Source organism: Anabrus simplex, chromosome 1 (assembly GCF_040414725.1).
Source record: "Anabrus simplex isolate iqAnaSimp1 chromosome 1, ASM4041472v1, whole genome shotgun sequence".
Lineage (NCBI taxonomy): Eukaryota > Metazoa > Arthropoda > Insecta > Orthoptera > Tettigoniidae > Anabrus > Anabrus simplex.
The window spans coordinates 1,193,422,344-1,193,443,094 of record NC_090265.1 but is presented as its reverse complement, the minus strand read 5'-3'; the positions used below and the strand labels follow the sequence as shown (position 1 = coordinate 1,193,443,094).

At 39.1% G+C, this 20,751-nt stretch overlaps 1 protein-coding gene across 1 annotated transcript in view; it reads left to right on the top strand.

Annotated features, from left to right (window-relative positions):
- The first annotated feature begins 19 nt into the window (after positions 1–19).
- Surf4 (Surfeit locus protein 4) overlaps positions 20–20,751 on the top strand; it is a 110,662-nt gene continuing 89,930 nt past the window's right edge. The window contains exons 1-3 of the mRNA XM_067137542.2: positions 20–166; positions 388–651; positions 1,249–1,381. Coding sequence (XP_066993643.1) covers positions 116–166; positions 388–651; positions 1,249–1,381 — 448 coding nt within the window. The 5' untranslated portion in view covers positions 20–115. The remainder of the gene's footprint in view (positions 167–387; positions 652–1,248; positions 1,382–20,751) is intronic.

The following is a 20,751-nucleotide window of genomic DNA, read 5'->3' as shown; positions in this document are numbered from 1 at the left end:
TATCCGTTCTATTGCACATCAGAAAGTTACAGACAATCGAAATAGGTACTGAACCGGAAGGTATTCAATTGTTATTCTCCACATCATTCCTTGTGCGAGATTAGCTGTTGGCAACATGGTCCATCAGAAGGAGTGGATATCTAAGGCCGAAGATATTGCCGATCAAGTAAGTGGTAGTGTACGTCATTAAGATAATTTTAATATCCTGAAATTAAGAAGATCAGAGTTGGTCAGTTTTAAAATAATTATTGGTATTTGATCGCTAGGAGTAGTTGAAATTACCGACTGTCACAGCGTTTGCCCTAGTTCTAATAAATATGTTTCACAAATTATGTTTATCTATAGATTATCTAACCATAGTAGTGATAAAAATTATTTTATTTTCAGATATTACGCCATTGCAAACATGTCTTGCCTACAATTGCTAGATTATGCCTCATATCAACATTCCTGGAGGATGGAATCCGAATGTGGGTCCAGTGGTCAGAGCAGCAGGAATATATGGACATGTCGTGGGGTTGTGGCAAATTTTTGGCTACTCTCTTTGTGCTTATTAACTTGGTAGGGCAGTTGGGTGGCTGTGTTATGGTATTAGGCAGGTTTCGTGTTCCAATAGCCTGTGGCATACTGTTCTTTATTGTAGTTCTGCAAGTAAGTAGTATTATTTTGTGCTTTATTATTATTTTATCAGTTAACATTTTAACTGTTAACACTTCTTTGTATAGGATATCCACCAAAGTGTTACTACCTTATTAATCAATATTTTCCTTTAAGCCACTGTCATTGGACACAATAATTGGAGATTGAATTTGCATAGGCTATGACAATTCTTCTAGCAGTAATTTGGTAGGACCTGGAGTACTATGTAGAAATTATGCTTATGCCACTTGGGTATGTGGAGTGCCAGTGCTCAATTATTTATTACACCCCCCTCCCCATTTAGATATTTTTAGAACAATTCTCACCACCACATGCAGGCTACATTTTTAAATGTATTTTTCTAAACAGCTTACTGCAGTGTTATCTGCTCTCACTTCTGTACAAAAGGAGTTTAGTATACTTTAATCTTAAAATCTCTTGGACATTGCAATTAAATGTGTTGGTGAATAAGTTGCTATAAATGACATACAATGTGTGTATATTTAATCCAAACAATTGCTGCCATTGGTTATATTTGTGACAATATTTCTGAAATATAAATAGTTATGAAATTCTGATTTAATATTATACTTTGCCTTGTATTTTCAGACGTTTGCGTACAGTATTCTGTGGGATCTGCAGTTTCTGTTCAGAAATTTGGCCCTTATTGGAGCATTACTCCTTGTTCTTGCAGAAAGTCGTGTAGAAGGTAGAAGTCTTTTTGCTGGAGTACCATCCCTAGGTATGCAAATTTATATATTTCATATTCTTTAGAATGAGACATTGAGGCTCAAGAATAGGCTACTTTAATTGCACTTAAAAATTACTAAGCTATTAATACCAATTGAAAAAAAAAAATTAAAATAAGCTAATAACTCATTGGCTATATTGATATAACGCAGCTTTGAACTTAGCAGAACTAATGTCTGCAGTTAGGGTCGTTTGGCTGTGAGCTTGCATTCGGAAGATGGTGGGTTCGAATCCAGTCGTTTGCAGAACTGAAGATGGTTCTCTGTGGTTTCCAATTTTCACACCAGGCAAATGCTGGGGCTGCTCCGTATGTAATTCTTTCCCGCGGGCTGCGTAGTAAAGCGTGCTGGAGTCTCACGTTGTCTCCCATGGGTTGCATAGTAGAGCGTACTAGACTTCCTCTGCCATCTGTCTCCTAAACATATAACTTCTTGGAACCAGTGAATTTCCTATGCTTCCTAGATACATCTGACATGCACAGAATGCAAAAATAGTGGTTTTTTTAAAACATTTTCTTAGACAGAACAGACAGCCTACTGAATGTAAACACATTGCAGCATCATGGCTGCAAATAACCAGTTGAGTGGCTTTGGAGGAACTGACCGGATGGAAAGTGATGATGCTTCCTATATTTGAGACAAGCTGATGTACCCGTGCTTCGCTACGGAATTCTACATTGTATACAGAATAGTAGGTTAGGTAGAGTACACGTTGTGAGCAAGGCTATTAAATTGCATAGCTCTTAACGTTACCCTGGAAACGCAATGGAGAAAACACCAAACGTCTTTTCTCATATGAAGACCGCATTAGGGAATTTTCATTGTAATGGTAGGCCTACTTGCCTACCATCAGTCACAATCAGGTTGGGGAATTGCATTATAATGGCAGACACTTACACTCCACCTGCCTTTTTACATCCTCAGAAAGACTGCCTTAGTGGTGTTCCCAATTGAAATGAACATAGGTCATTACAATGACATCAGTAGGAATGGCGCGAGTAAGAGCAATGATTTCACATGAAATACTCGATCAAATGAACAACCACACATTTTCTCACTTTTAACGAACAGTACTACGCTGCCAACCTAACAGTCCAATGTTCCAGAGCTGGAATGACCAGGCCACAGACAGCCGTAATCCGTGAACACTCTTGAGTCTTTTTTCAGAGGGGAGGTTCGAATAATGGAGAGTCCCAGGGCAAAAACTATGCCGTTTTACTAATCTGTTTCCTAGTAGTACCCGATGAGTCGGAAAATCCCAATTCACTACACTGGCGGCGGAAAAATCTATCTGACTTGGAGGCAATTTTTCCCTCCAAGCCAGAGGAGAAAACCCCTCTCCACTGCTAATTTTGAATAAAATTAATGTAGAATTTAATGAAAGTGAAGAGGAAGAAGCTCTTTTAAGAAACGGCCCTTTTCAGGGTTGAATTTTGAGTTATTTAGTGAATTGTGGTGCTATAATTTGGAATATGCCTAAATTTTAATTCCAGACCAGGTCATACTACTAAGTGAGCCTCTGCCTTAAGAGTGCACACTGCTCATTCAAAACAGCACGTCAGAGTAGGGATCGAATAGCTGGAATACTATGATGAACCAGTGTGTTACGTACCAGCAGTTTGGTATCAGAAAATGTATGAACGAGAGGAATGACATGCTAAAGAAGAAAGTTTTCTAACTCCCCAGCTGTTTTCTGCCAATATTCAGTCAGGCTGTTATACTTGGTACGCAGCAGTAATCCCATCTGTTGGAGTTGAGCGGCAGCATAAGAGACAAAGAATATCACCACAAACAAAGGGCAATGTAATGTTATTGTTGATCAATGTTATGTGCTTTCAATATTGTAGGCCTTCACATTTAGTTTTCTTCCGATTCTGAAATAGGCCTACCACTCTTATCATAGTCGGTACGGTAAAATTGAATAAAACATAGATGGTCGGAAATTGTATTCTATGTAACTTTTGTTATGTAGTACTTTTCGATAGGACAAATAACATAGGTATTTAAAAATTAAATTTTAGGCGCCTTCCCCTAAGCTACAATTTCATACAGGGCGAATAAAATTGTTTATAACTCAGACTGTAGTTTCTTATTCCCCGACTCTGTATACCGACTTTCATTAAATTCTGTTAACCCGTTTTCTCGTAGTTTGGCATTGATATGGACTTGGCAACAAAAATACACAATGTATGTGTGTTATCAAAGCCGGTACGGTAACAATGTATGACATAAATGATCGGAAATTTAATTCTATATAACTTTAGTTATGTAGTATTTATCGACAGGACCACTAATAATATAAATATTTGAGAATTTAATTTTAGGCCTTCCCCTAATCTACCATTTCACTCAGTGCGAGTAAAATGATTTATAGCCTAGACTGTAGCGGCTCATGCCCTGACTTTACATACCGATTTTCGTTAAATTCTCTTCAGCCGTTTTCTCGTGATGCGTGTACATACATAGATACAGACAGACATTACGGAAAAGTAAAAAGTGCATTTCCTCGGTACTATGGACATGACCGAAACAGAAATACTATTATTTCAAATTCTGAGCAATGTACAAACAAATCTGTTATTTTGTATTTATAGATGGTATAAGGTTAAAGTTGGTTATTTTTTAAATATTTCTTCATGTAACTTATCGTGAAACAGAAATTTACATCACGATTTTATATTGAAGATTTCTCGATTCGACAATATTTTGTTATCCTGTATATATTTTTGCATATTTTTAAAAAATGGAATGATAAAGCTCAGCTAGGTATAGATCAATACGGAAGAATTATCTGGCACGGAAGTTATACACATATTTTATAATCCTTTTCTTCAATAGCTGCTAGAACGGATGTATCATTCAGCATAAGATCAGTACAGAAATAATATGTACACTTTTTAGGTATTCCTTCCTTTCGTATCAACTCGAATGAGCTTAGGAATGAATATTTGATATAGGCCTATAAATGACAACTAACCATAAAGCAACACATAACCTCTCATTACCCGCAACGCTCATTGACACATCATTAGTTCCCAGACTTTAATTTCATCCTGAGTTATCCTTTATATATAACCATCAATATGACTGATATTACTTGTGACAGTTATAAAGACCAGAAAATTCCTTGTCAGTATTGTGGTAAACAGTACGAAGGACTTAAAATTCATATTATCAAAGCCCATCCAGAAGAATATTGTGAATCACTTGTAAATACGACCTCTTTGACTCCTACACCTGACCCAAATGTAGGGTTGAAAGATGTCGACTTATCTTTATCATCGCCCCATTTACAAGAACCGGATGAAACGTGGAGATGTAAATAATACATATGAAGGGGAAATGAGGAGAGGAATTTCTGTACACTTAACAACTTGACTGCCAGGACACATAGCAAGACATGTCCCAGTGGCCAAATAATTTTTTCTTCAGTGCATGTAATAAATAGGCTAAGCAATAAAGCAAAATTCGATGTAATATTTCACTTAAGCATTCAATGTACGTACGAAATACAATAAAAATTCCCAGCACTCCGAGGTACGGCCATGGCCCCACAGAAAAGTTCACTGCATGATTTTGCCTAGACGGCCAGAGCGGTACAGTCTAGCAGTACCAGAAGCTTGCATTGCTTGATAGTACACATTGTAGATAACAGAGCGAGCTACGATTTGTTTACTAGCGCTTAGGATTACAATCGCAAGGCACTCATTCTTTTACTGTAGGATGTGTGTGAAATACTTGCGAGATATTTCTAAGTTATTTCACCAGTAAACGGAGAGGTTAGTTATAAAAATGAAACCATTTTCTTCTCGAACTCAAAAGATAATGACGCTAGCCCTTCAGTATGAGAATTCTGGTAAGTACCGGTAGTGTCCATGTCAAACTGATCTATTACGTTTTGCAACACAAAAAACTCTTCACAAAATTAAATTTGAAATATAGGTTTCCCGACAGTAGGATTCAAACGCACAATCTTCAAAATCTTGAGCTTGCGAGTTAGCTAACTTGGCACATCTAAGCGCATGGCTAAAATGATTGGACAAATACTCGCATATTGCCAGTAAAAGGAGGTTGGGTTAATAAAAATAAAGACTATTTTGGAAACCAAGCATGCCGGGATTTGCTCCGAGGCCAAAGCGGTACGCTAGCATAGCGAATTCAACAGCTCAGCAGTCCGCCGGCCCGGCAGAGAAAGTCTGATAGCAACACCTGTCAGCGGTACTTTGTACCACCGTGGCCTCCTGAGACACTCACTCAGCAGTACAATGTTCCGCTCTGACAGTCGACGTGTTAAGGTGCGCACATCCCAATCACAACGTGACATCAAGCACGCACATCGTGTCTTATGCAACCAAAGAACATTCGATAATAACACCTAACGAATGCCTTGATACCCAGGAAACCGGGAGCGCAAATTCGTACAAAAACAATTCACAAGAGCCTCGGGAAGTCAAATGTCAATACTGTAGCCAGTATTTTCGTGGTGAGAGGGGCGTATCCATCCATATTAGTCGCTCTCATCCCGACAGACATCGCAAAAGATTGCTTCAGAATCACACAGCCAAAGTATCTCAAACAGATACATCCAGTCCAGTCCCTAGTGAAGATCTCAGTCCTAGCGACAATGGGGGTATATCGGATAATTCATCTCTAAAAGTACAAACAAGAAATTTTTGCGTTTGGGAATCAAAATTTGTACAATGATCATGGCTATAATAAATTGGTTCAAGATTTCGCATCATTCCTCTTCACATCGATTAACCTCCTGCCTGGCCCCAAACACGCAGCAATAAAATTTTGAGGCTAGGAAGAAACGCTGTCTAGCTCTTAACGAAAAACATCACAGTCACTCGTCAAATGCACGGCGTGCAGACAAACGTGCCCGCGAAAAAAGGCGTAAGAAATATTACAAACTGACCCAATACCACTTCTACAATCGGAGACGGAAGGCAGTGAGGCGCGTGTTGGAAAACAAGTCCGAGGTGTGTAAAATCGACTTTGGAAACATCCATAGCTCCTTTTTCGATACATTTTCCCATGAAAATTTACACGAAAGGGAAACTTACCCTTCAAAAATCACTGAAGCGGAGCATATGGAAATGAATGAAATGTTCGTGCCCACCGTGTCGAAGGAGGAAATTACTGCTGCCGTCCGTCATATCGCAGTGGATACTGCACTGGGCCCAGATCGCGTTTTGAAGAGAGCCCTTATAGACGACGACGTACAGGCTACCATCGCAAAAATAGCAACCAGAATGCTACAAACTGGCAAAATTCCTGAATGTCTGCGGAAAGCACGAACAATTTTGCTATATAAGAAAGGCGATCTGAAGGCAGTGTCGAACTGGCGACCCATCACTATCTGTTCAGTCATTAGGAGGGTAATAGAAAGAGTACTTGACAGTCGCCTACGTGAGTACATCCACTATAATGAACACCAGCGAGGATTCTGTTCAACTCCAGGCACCGTTATAAATACTTCCATTTTTGGCGTATTGTTAAAATCTCCTAAAGAGAGGAGACAAGACATCACGGTAATTTTCTTGGACATTCGAAAGGCATTTGACAATATGTCACAGCCACCTTCTAAAAGCTCTACAGTTCGAAGGAATTCCTTCAAAACTCACGGACGTAATTTCCAACCTTCACACCGGGAACATCACTCAAATCGAGACGCAGAAGGGTAAAACGAAACCTATCCTCGTAAAGAAAGGTGTGATGCAGGGATCACCATTATCGCCAAAAACCGCCTATATGATACTAAGAAGATTCGTTAAGAGCTACGAGAACGTGACATCCCTTCCTGGTGTTCACTACAGCAAAAGGACTCAGAATACAACTTTACAAAGAGTATACACCAGCAAACTCTTGGATGCGAGATCATACCGGACTGTCTTGTAATGAGTGGAGAGAAGCTATAAAGATGACTGCTAATGTTTCTGCGGTGCGCTCGATGCCAGGCAGATCCCTGGACAACAACCTCTGTCGGCATTGCCGTGGAGAGAAAGAAACTCTTGGTCATGTCCTGCAATTCTGCACACGCGGGGAGCTCCTAAGGAAAACTGCACCTCCAGATCAGATCCTTCATTGCCGAAGAACTGAGAAAGAAGGGATTCAATGTACATGAGGTGGTACACAGACTGGCCATAAATGGTAGTTTGCAGAGAATTGACATCATAGCCTTTAAAGACAACAGCTCTCAAGGATTCATATTAGATCCGAATGTCAGGTTCGAGCACCATAGCGGTCAGCCAGAGGAGGTTAATCTAGAAAAGATTAACATATACAAACCCACTATCCCTTACTATAAATCTAAATACCACCTTCAGAAAATTTAAATAATAGGGATAATGGTCGGAGCTTGCGGTACCATACCTAGTTACTTCGTCACCACATGGAAGTGCTTCCAACTCTGAATGAAGTTCATCCCCGAAGTCGCGACTCTCGTCCTCCGAGGCTCCATCAGGATCCTCAGACACCACCTCTAGAGCTAGTTTTGAATTTTCTTTAATAGATATGTACAGAAAATTTGATATCGGTGTTCTCTCTAGGACCTTTCTAATGGGCGCACCGCCCAGCCAGCATAACTTAGATATCCGCTAGTTACATAATATTTCAAGTTGCTTTACGTCGCACCGACACAGGTCTTATGGCGACAATGGGATAGGAAAGTGCTAAGAGTGGGGAAAAAAGCGGCCGTAGCCGTAAGTAAGGTACAACCTTACCTGGTGTGAAAATGGGAAACCATCTTCAGTGCTGCCGACAGTGTGGTTTGAACCCACTATTTCCCGAATGCAAGCTCACAGCTGCGCACTCCTAACTCACTCGGTTTTTGATATTAATACATATTTCAGTCATTAAAAACTTACAACCTGTTTTCCAGTCAATGACCGGGTCAGGGATGGAATGAATGAAGCCTCATCTTGCAGTGAGGACAGGAATTATGCCGGCTGCCGAAGCCTGTCGCACTCCTCTGGGGCAATGATTGATGGCTGATAGACGAAACGAAATGATAGTGGAGAGTTTTGCTGGAATGAAAGATGACGGAAAACCGGAGTACCCGGAGAAAAACCTGTCCCACCTCCGCTTTGTCCAGCACAAATCTCACATGGAATGACAGATTTGAACCACAGAACCCAGCGTTGAGAGGCCGGCATGCTGCCACCTGAGCTACGGAGGCTACACATATTTCAGTCATTATGTGTTCCAAATTAAAATGTAAACACTGTAAACTGTTTATTTAAATGAAAAATCTTCATTATTGTCAGCATAATTGCGCATTAAAAAAAGTCAGTAGGAATGTAGCGATTGAAAGTAATTTATCATATAAAATACTTGATCAAATGAAAAACCGCACATTTTTTCACTTTCAACGAAAAGTACTACAGTGCCGATGTAACAGTCCAAAGTTCCAGAGCTGGAATAACCAGGTCGCAGATTGCCGTGAACACTCCTCTATCATTATTCCATTAAATATGCACACTACTTATTCCAATCAGTGCCTCAGAGTAGGGATTGAATAGCCCGAATGCTATGATGAACCAGTGTGTTACGTACCAGTAATATCAGAAAATGTATGAACCAGAGGAATGATATGTTAAAGAAGAAAGTTATCTAACTCCCCAGCTACTTCACGCCAATATACAGGCAGGCTGTTACACTCGGTATGACCAGGCGAGTTGGCCCTGTGGTTAGAGGCGGGCAGCTGTGAGCTTGCATCCGGGAGATAGTGGATTCGAACCCCACTGCTGACATCCCTGAAGATCGTATTCTGTGGTTTCCCATTTTCATACCAGTCACACAAGACTGTACCTTAATTAAAGCCTAGGCCGTTTCCTTCACACCCCTATTCCTTTCCTATCCCATCGTCGCCATAAAACCTACCTGTGTCAGTGCGACGTAAAGCTTAAAAAACTTGGTATGCTGCAGTAATCCTATCTATCGGGGATGAGTGGAAACAGAAGACAAAAAGCACATCACAACAAACAATGGTCAATGTAATGTTATTGTTGATAAAGTTTGAGCTTTCTATATTGCAGGCCTTCACATTAGTTTTCTTTCGACTCTGTGATATTAGGGTGTCGTACAAAATTATTTATATCGTAGACTGTACTTCCTTATTCTCGGACTTTACATACCTATTTTCTTTAAATTCTGTTTACCCATTTTCTCGTGACTCGGCGCTGATATGGACTTAGTAACAAAAATCCAAATTCATGAATATCTCTGTGATTATATGCGGTACGGTAACAATGTATAAGACATAAGTGATCGGAAATTTAATAACTTCTTACATAACTAAAGTTATGTTAGTTATAAGTATTTATCGATAAGACCACAAATAACATAGATAACTTATTTGAGAATTACATTTCAGGCCTTCCCCTAAACTACCACTTTACTCGGCATACATAAAATAATTTATAGCCTAGATTGTAGTGGTTCATCACCCGACTTTACATACCGATTTTCATTAAATTCTCCTCAGCCGTGTTCTCGTGATGCGTGTACATACATACATACATACATACATACAGACAGAAATTACGGAAAAGTAAAAAGTGAATTTCCTTGTTAATGTGGATATGACCAATACAGAAATACCATTCTTTTCAAATTCTGAGCAATGTACAGACAAAACTCTTATTTTATATGTATAGAAGATTACATTTCAGGCCTTCCCCTAAACTACCATTTCACTTAGTGTGAATAAAATTATTGATGGCCTAGATTATAGTGACTTATTCCCCGACTTTGCATACCAATTATCGTGAAGATACGACCACTAATATAATAAATATTTGAGAATTAAATTTTAGGCCTTCCCCTCAACTACTATTTTTCTCAGCATGAATACAATTATGTACAGCCTGTATTGCAGCAACTTATTTCCTATCTTTGTCTACCGATTTCCATTAAGATATGACCACTAATAATATAGATGTTTGAAAAATAAATTTTAGGCATTCCCCTAAACTGCCATTTCACTCAGCGTGAATACAATTATTTATGGCCGAGATTATGTCGACTTATTATCCCGACTTTGCATACCGATTTTCATTAAGGCACAACCACTAATAACATAAATATTTGAGAATTAAATGTCAAGCCTTCCCCCAAACTACCATTTCACTCAGCGTGAATAAAATAATTTATAGCCTAGATTGTAGTGGTTCATCACCCGACTTTACATTCCGATTTTCATTAAATTCTCTTCAGCCGTTTTCTCGTGATGCGTGTACATACATACGAGAAATTACAGAAAAGTAAAAAATGCATTTCCTTGTTACTGTGGACGTGACCAATACAGAAATACCATTCTTTTCAAATTCTGAGCAATGTACAGACAAAACTCTCTTTTTATATATATATAGATTGTAATCCAAATTATTACGTGGACTTAGTTTTTGATAGTACTACAAAATACTGTACCAAAGATAATCCCCTTAGCGAAATGTTACAAGAATGTTTGAAATATATGTTACATACGCAATAAATGTTATACAAACTTAGACTTCCGAGGCATTTCCTAGACCTTAACCAGCAAGCTAGAAAGGAGACTATAGAGTGGCTAGCATGTCTGCTACAGTGCTCTGGGTGGTGCCAAGCCGGAATAGTGATGACATACTTTAAGCAGCCTATGTATAGATTCATCTACTTTTATAGTGTTACTTTTAATGCACAGTTCAAAAAAATTAAGGTAACATATGTTGTAACGTCTGTTATATGAATGTTAATTGGGTAGATGGGGTTCCAATGGTCATACAGCATACCTAGAGACCTTAGCTACTCAGGGTATGTCAAATGGAAGTTATACTCCATCTGTAGGCTTAGCCATGCTTTAAACTGTCATGTGACCCCTCAAAATAAAGTGAATAGTGGTTCATCCTCGTGTTGTTGTGAGGTACTCGGACTACTGCGGTCATTTGAGTATGTTGTGCGTAAACCAGCACATAATGAGGTTCAAGTCGCAAAGGCTGTCGCTTTGATTCAGGAGGGATTGACTTTTCGTCGCGTTGCTGTGGATCTCAATGTCTCTCCAGCAGTTATTCAACGCTTGTGGAATCACTACAATGAGGCAGGCCAGTTCACAAGGAGGATTGGATAAGGTCGTGGACGCATGACAACCCCACAGGATGACGAATATTTGACCATCTGTGCGTTGCGACGTCATTCAGCAACTGCCGGAGGACTACAACAGGACTTGAGGAGGGTCACTGGAGTCACGATGGCTGACCAGGCAGTAAGGAACAGGTTAAAAGAAGTGTTCTTACGACCCAGACGTCCTGTTCGATTGCCCCATTTAATGCAGCAACATCGCGCAGCTCACCTTCTGTTTGCCCGTATCCACGTCAGCTGGGAACTTTGCCAATGGAGACCTGTGTTGTTCAGACGAGCCCAGATTTCCCCTGACACAGCTTCATGGACATCAGCGTGTATGGAGACGCCGTGGTGAGCTATACATGCCAAATATTGTCCAGGAAGGCGACTGATTTGTACAAGGTTCTGTGATGGTGTGGGGTGGCATCAGCATTGATGGCTGTACGGATCTTGTCGTCCATGGTAATCTTACCGCTGCGTGGTACATCGAGCAAATACTGCTACAGCATGTTTTAGATGCAGCATACGGTGTTGGCCTTGAATTCGTACTCGTGCATGACAATGCCAGGGCTCATGTAGTATGCATCATTAGAGCTGTCTTGCAAGAACTGGCCATTCAAGAGATGGAATGGCCAGCAGTGAGTCCCGACCTTAATCCCATCGAGCATGTGTGAGATAGGCTTGACAGAAGTGTCCGTGGGTGTCTGGTTCCACCACAGACTCTCCAAGACCTCGAACAGGCTCTCATTGAAGAATGGAACCTGATACCACAACGTGACCTCCATCGACTTATACCGATCATGCCACTTAGGTGTCAAGCTGTGATAGATGCTTGTGGGGGGCATACACCATACTGAAGCTCTGCAACTGTGATAAAAATCCACCCTGGAGGACTGTTACCACTTTGTTTTCACCCCTATTTGGACATTTCCATTTGTGTTCTGAAAATGAATGCGAATCCATTGATGTTCTTTTGTGTACTTCAGCGGTAAAGAGTAAAGGTGTAGTTTGTAATATACCTGAGTGTGAGGTATTGTTTTATGGAGCATAACATACGTTTAAAAACAAGTTCCCCTAATTTTTTGTACTGTGTAAAGGTAAATAGAAGCTATTGCAAGACAAAGAGAATGGCTGAAGACAGAACAGCGTGGAGAATTCATGCGAAGATCTGCCGATAGGCAGACCACCAGTGATGATGATGATGATGTAGATTAGATCGAATAAAATATGATAAAATAACTGCATAAATCTGCACGGCGTACAACTGCACAAACCGTGGAGTGAACACAAAGGATGCATCATATTTCAGGTAATTTTTCAGTGAAGTACAAAGTTTTTGGTTATTAGCAAACTTATGTTGCCTGTGTTTGTAACAGAATCCAGCATAGATACAATATGCCTAATTCCCTTTTCTTGTAGGTTACCTTTGAAAAATAAGGAACACACAAAACTGTGAAAAGTGATAATCCGATGTGCCTAGCAGTGTGGCTTAGACGGTATAGCACTGGTTTTCTAAGTCCAAGTTAGCAGGTTTGATTCTGACTCACTCCAGTGGTATTTCAGGGTACTCAAATACGTCAATCTTGTGTCTGTAGATTTACGGCACGTAAAAGAACACGTGGGACAAAATTCCGGCACCTACATGTCTCTAAAAACTATAAAAGTAGTTGGTAGGACGAAAAACTGATAACTTTATTATTACAGGGTATCCTGTAAAGCATAGATTCTCGGGTTCAAGGCATTTTGAAGATAAATATGTAGTAAGCAAGATGTTTTATGTCCAGTACCATATCTACAATACTCCGAATTTCCTAGTCACCTAGTCACTTCTACCAACGAAACTGGAGTCGTGAGGATTTTCCAATCCTACATTGCCACTGCACTAAGCAATTTGGCTACACTGTTCAAGACATGTTAGTTAGATTTGCATTCTGGAGATAGTGGGTTCTAATCTCACTTTCGACAGCCCTGATGGATGGTTTGCCGTGGTTTCCCATTTTCACATCAGGCAAATGCTCAGACTACTGTACCTTAAGGCCATGGCCACTTCCTACGTAGCTATAGCCCTCTCTTATTCCATCATAGACATAAGTTGTGTTTGAGTTGGTCAAACACAAGGCAAATAAAAAGAATCGCCACCACCAAGATCTTCCTCCGGAAACATGAAATTGAATTATTCAGGTAGGGTCAGTCAGGGTAAATATGAGACATTTTTTACAACTTATAAATTACAAACTACTACAGTGACAGTTATACAAATAATCATAAGAAGTTGTGAGTGGTGTTACAAAAAGCAATGGGAACAACAGATTACTGTATATTCATTAACTTTTGAAAAATAAATATAAATGTGTGTCCCATTTTTAACCTGCGAAAGGGGGATTTATGAGACAATCCAGGGGAAAAGTGAGACAGTATTGTAGCAGACTGTAAAATCATGTTGGAGAATTAATAGGGTAACTGCAAGACAGATTAGGGTCAAAGGAAGACAGGAAAAAATCTGGGTGTAATAGTTTGCAACACTTTCCTCAGTTTTATTATAGGAACAAAATGGCTATGTTTCGATACCACCAAATTTAGGCTTGAGATACATTTTTATACTTATTCCTGACAAAAATTACATAGTATAGGTTGTTGACATTATACCATCTAATTAAATGGTACCCGAGCTTTATGTCTGAATTTATGTTACATTTTAATTATACTAAATAATTACATAGTGCCCATTGTAATCAGAATGGTGAAAAAATGAGACATATCACTTGGCTAAAACTGTCTTAACAGAAAGTGTAGAAGTTCTAGTTTTTTTCAAAGACATCAACTGTTCCTGGGAATGCAAATGTAATGCCTCTACCTTTCCCTGTTATAATTGGAACTGGCAATTTCCCTAGTAATTTTGATTTTTCCACAACAGATAGGGCCTACTTCCTTAACTGCTCTTTCCAGTTCTTCTTCTGGATACTTTTTTATTTTCTTATTGTAAACCTTTCCCATTTCTGAAAAAAATATTCCCTGATCTATAGATTTACTGCAATGCAATCTTCAAACAGCCTGGTAATTTTATATGTATAGGCTCTAAATGGGTTGTTATTTATTATAATCAATTGGGCTAGGCCTAAAATATCAGCATGTGCTTACTAGTGAAACCAGTAATTTAGGCTTTAAGAGAAGGAGAAATATATTACCAATGAGCACTTTAACTAATACATGCCTTCAACTCACCTATCTTAATAATATAATCATTCCTTTCCTAGATTAGGCCTATAAGATGCAGCACACAAGTAGAAAAATACAGTTCACAGCATGACTACACACAAAGAAGTGAGGAATGTAAGGGTACCAACCATTGAACTGTAGGTAATTACCTATAGTTCAATGGTACCAACATTCAAAAAAATTTTCAGAGATGAACAAATGCAAAACATAAGTATTTAGGTACAGAAACAAGTGTACCAACTGTCTCATTTTCCCCCTAGATGTGTCTCACTTTTACCCTAATGATGTCTCATATCTACCCCTTTTTTTAAAAATTAATTTTCTTCTCAAATCAAAAACTTAAAATTGTGTTTTCAAGCTGAAAAAGAAGGTTCTCCCTTACACTACCAAATAAAACCACAAACACTTTCCTGGATATTTGGGTTGAGCCAGGGTAACAAAATACAAAGTGTAATGCACGAAAGTTTTTTGGTTAGAACAAACACCAGCCAGGAAAAACTTGTCTCCTGCTAGATATATAGTGCAGACACTTTCCAATTATTTTACCATAATGGATATAAGACTAATATATAATATCATTCAGGCAACGTTTTGAGATTATTAATCAGAGCAGAAAAAATTGAGTGTCTCATTTTTTCCCCTTTTTTTTGTCTGTCTCATAATTACCCTGACTGACCCTAAATATTAGATTTAACATCATTAACACAAGGAAGACTATCCTGTTTTTAAATAATTCATTTTATTGGTTTATCCAAGAAATTCTTGTTCTGATTATTATTATTATTATTATTATTATTATTATTAGGTTAGCCTGTGTGTCTTAACTTGTAAGCATGCTGGCCTTTTGGCCAGGTTTGATTCTGGACAGGTCGGGGATTGAACCTCATTTGCTTAATTCCTCCGGCTTGGGGACTAGATCTGCAGTCTTCAACAATAGAAATCATCATATAGAGAGGGCTCTATCCTCGCAGACACATGACTCACCCTAGGATGTCAACTCATAAGACCTACACCAGGTCTCTCCAGTGGCCATATGCCATTGTTATTATTATTATTATTATTTATTTATTTATTTATTTATTTATTTATTTATTTCCCCAACTGGAGACTCTCTTAAGGACAAAGTATAAAAAGAGACAAAAATGAGTATTAACAAATTGTGGGTGGGTTAGCACATTTGACATACTGTATTTTGTTACATAGAATAGTTGAGAGATATGGTTCTTCAGGATCTGGATGGAATATTTCAAGACACACTGCAATTTCTTTTATTAATGCCTGATTGAGGCTAAATGATCTGCAGAACTAAATGAAAAAGAGAGGAACGGGTTCCTCTAGCGCCAGCCATTAAACCTACGACTTCAATATCATTCACCTGGTATTCCTGTTGATAGAATGGGATGGTTGGTTCATACGTAGCTTTCTTTTCTACATGTACCTTATTGGGTTTTGTTTTGGATGTCTAAAATCTGATCGTTGGATCTATTATAAAGCCATTTTGGTGGTCTTCGAAAACTATTATGTAAATTCGTCGGTTGCTGCCACTAACAGAGACTATGAACGTCCTTGAAGACTGTAAAGCCCGAGTCCCTGAATGCTTGAGCAATGGCAGATTGTATTTTATGGTGCCTAGTATTTCGGAGAGCTTCTCCATGCGAGCAGCAACCCAGGATGTGAGCAAGAGTTTCTGTCTCGTTGTGGCAACAATGACAACAATTAGTATCCATGGTCCTGCCTGGAATATCTCGTACAGCCACTATTTTGCCTGTCATTTTCAAGGCATCATGCCGTTCGCAACAAAATAATCCTTCAAGGCGACTATCCCACTGATTGGCTGGAGGCTCTTGACAAAAAAAAAAAGGATAACACCCTTTTTCCCTTTCTGTGGGAGATTGCACCACTTATCAAAGAAACTTCTCTCAGCTTGGTTCTTATTTTCTGGGGAGCTAGAAAACCATCTTTTTTTATTCAATACACTGTCATCTTGTGTTAGAAGAAGCCTTTTCAAACAGTTGAGGTTTTCTTCTTTTGGTTCTCTTGTATTTAGCATGTAAGGATCTCTGGAATTAAAGAATATTGTGAGGGCATTAATCCATTGAAGAACAACCTCCCAATACGAACGGTATAGCCCTAGTCCCTTGAATATTCTAGGACTGTATAGTATGCTGTCCAGCCTATCACTGGAAAATTGTAGGATCTCTTTCTATGTGCATCTGATCATTTTATCTGAATCTTCAAGGAATTTTACAGGAATTCACTCAGAGGGAATTGTTTGGAACTGGTAAATAAGAGATGGACAAATTGAGATATGTAGAACACAGAATTTTGATTAATTTGCAAAAGAGGTGAGGACGACAGAAATTCTAACTCGTTTCTTAGATTAATCTTTGAAGCTTGAGAAGCGAATTGAATGTGATAATACTCTCAAAGTTCACTCCCAAATATTTGATTGATTCTCCTGGAGAGATACTTTTGACATCTCCTCCATAAGTTGAGATATCTTCACCAGTGAGCTTACCTTGAACAGTATTGATACATACTGACTTGGACAGATTAATATTCAAACCAATCTCATTGAATCCTTGAATTGCCTGTTCGAGGGCAGATTGTTTATCTTTGCCGATGATGACTGTATTATCCGCAAAGCCTATGACAGTTAATGGCTTAAGGTCGGGTGTTATGGAAAATCCATATTCTGTTGCAACAGGTTTCTCGTTGAGTTCTTCCAAATTATGATCCGATACAAGATTGTATAATGCTGGAGATAAAGGAGATCCCTGCAGAACTCCTCTTCTTAGCGGTATTGGCTTAGTTTTGAAGTGATGACATTCAGTTTGTTTGATTTCTTTCTTGTAATGAGACAACCAGAGAAGAAAGCTTTGAAGGAGCAGTGGAATTTTCCATTGTACTTCTAAGACATTCAGGGCCTGTGTTGTTGAAGGCTTTTTGAATCATTCATTCATTCATCAACATTAAAGGCTATTATGCCTTTCAGTGTTCAGTCTGCAAGCCTCTGTGAATTTGCTAAACGTCGCTGCAATCCTCTATTTGCAACTAGTGCTGTGGCCTCATATAGTTCTATACCTCTTATCTTTAAATCGTTAGAAACTGAGTCTAACCATCATCGTCTTGGTCTCCCTCCCCTTCTCGTACCCTCCATAACAGAGTCCATTATTCTCCTAGGTAACCTATCCTCCTCCACTCGCCTCACATGACCCCACCACTGAAGCCGGTTTATGTGTACAGCTTCATCAATTAAGTTAATTCCTAACTTAGCCTTTATCTCCTCATTCCAAGTACCCTCCTGCCGTTGTTCCACCTGTTTGTACCAGCAATCATTCTCGCTACTTTCATGTCTATTACTTCTAACTTATGAATAAGATATCCTGAGTCCACCCAGCTTTCGCTCCCATAAAGCAAATTTTGTCTGAAAACAGACCAATGTAAGATAGTTTTGTCTGGGAGCTGACTTCCTTCTCAAAGAATACTGTTGATCACAACTGTGAGCTCACTGCATTAGCTTTACTGCACCTTGATTCAATCTCACTATATTGCCATCCTGGGAGAACACACAACCTAAATATTTGAAATCATTGACCTGTTCTAGCTTTGTATCACCAATCTGACATTCAATTCTGTTGAATTTCTTACATACCAACATCAATTTAGTCTTTGAAAGGCTAATTTTCATACCATACTCATTGCAGCTATTTTCAAGTTCCAAGATATTAGACTGCAGGCTTTCGGTACAATTTTTCATTAAGACCAAGTCGTCAGCATAGGCCAGACTGCTTACTATGTTTCCACCTAACTGAATCCCTACCTGCCATTTTATACCTTTCAGCAGATGATCCATGTAAACTATGAACAGTAACCCTTGTAAGTACCCTGAACCAAGAACTTTTTCTACCATCAATTCTCACTGCAGTCCAATTGTCAACATAAATGCCTTTGACTGATTTCAATAATCTACCATCAATTCCATAGTCCCCCAGTATGGCGAACATCTTTTCCCTCGGTACCCTCTCATATGCTTTCTCTAGATCTACAAAACATAAACACAACTGCCTATTCCTGTCGTAGCATTTTTCAATTACCTGGCACATACTGAAAATCTGATCCTGACAGCTCCTCTGTGGTCTGAAACCACACTGGTTTTCGTCCAACTTCCTCTCAACTACTGATCGCACCCTTCCCTCCAAGATGCCAGTAAATACTTTACCTGGTATACTAATCTAGGAGATACCTCGATAGTTCTTGCAATCCTTCCTGTTATCTTGCTTATAGATAGGTGCAATTACTGCTTTTGTCTTATCTGAAGGTACCTTACCAACACTCCATGCTAATCTTACTACTCTATGAAGCCATTTCATCCCTGCCTTCTCACTATACTTCACCATTTCAGGTCTAATTTCATCTTTGCCTGCTGCTTTATGACAGTGGAGTTTATTTACCATCCTTTCCACTTCCTCAAGTGTAATTTCACCAACATGATTTTTCTCCTCCCCATGAGCTTGGCTGTTCGCAACACCACCAGGAAGATTTCCTTTTACGTTGAGATGATCAAAATATTTCCTCCACCTCTCCAGTGATTCCCTGGGACCTATTATGAGTTCACCCTGAGTACTCAAAACACTATTCATTTCCTTTTTCCCTCCCTTCCTAAGATTCTTCATTACTGTCCAAAAAGGTTTCCCTGCTGCTTGATCTAGCCTATCCAGGTTATTACCAAAATCTTCCCACGACTTTTTGGATTCAACAACTATTTGTTTCGCTCTGTTTCTTTCATTTACTTACAAATCCCTGTCTGCCTCGGCCCTAGTTTGGAGCTATTTTTGATAAGCCTTCTTTTTACATTTACAAGTTGCTCTCACTTCATCATTCCACCAAGATATTTGTCTTTTCCCATCTTTTACACAATTGTTCCTAGGCATTCCCTTGCTGTTTTTACTACAATATCCCTGTATGCCACCTATTCTTTTTCTATATCATGAACCTGCTTACTGTCTACTGTTCGAAACTTCTCACTAATCATATCCATGTACTTCTGTCTAATTTCCTCGTCCTGGAGATTTTCTACCCTTATTCGTTTGCAGACAGATAGTGGTCTGTATCATTGAAAAATCTCCGGAAAATTTGTATATTCCGAACACATTTCCTGAATTCGTAGTCTGTTAAGATATAGTCTATTATGGATCTGGTACCCCTAGCCTCCCATGTGTAGTGGTGAATAGCCTTATGCTTGAAGAATGTATTCATAACTGCTAAGTCCATACTAGCACAGAAGTCCAGCAAACGCTTCCCATTCCCATTAGCTTCCATATCGTCCCCACATTTACCAATCACACTTTCGTATCCTTCAGTTCTATTTCCAACTCGCATTGAAATCGCCCATTAGCACTATTCTATCCTTGATGTTGAATGTGACCACGATGTCACTCATTGCTTCGTAAAACTTATCAACTTCCTCATCTACACCCTCATGGTGCTCGTCCTAATTTCTCCAACTGCCAAATCTACCCTCATCATTCGCTTATTTACATGCCTAACAGAAACTATGTTGCGTGCAGTGGTATTCCTGATATACAGTCCTACCCGATAGTCTGCCCTTACCTTTCTAACACCCGTCAAGTACACTTTATAATCTCCTCTCTCTTCCTTGTTATCTCCCCTTACCCGAATATCACTTACTCCTATAGTTCATTCCATGTTAAGAAAACAGTATTGCTCATATGTCAACATTGTTGCCATATCGAATGACTCTGCTCAACACCGTCCCAGGAAAATGGCGCCACATAAATTTGTGAAATTCGGTATTTAAGTTCAAGATCAAAAGCAGAAGAAACTAATCTGCAAATGCCTTTTATGAACTGAAGGGGACGGGTGGCTTACAGGGGCTATTTTTGGTTTGTATGGAATCAGAGGTACACTACGACACATAAAAAGCTCAGCAATGAAGTGTAAGGCAAATTGGGGCAGGAAATAGAAAATTAATATTTTTATGTGCTTGATGGGTGAAGGATGCATTTAATTTCATTTAATGAAT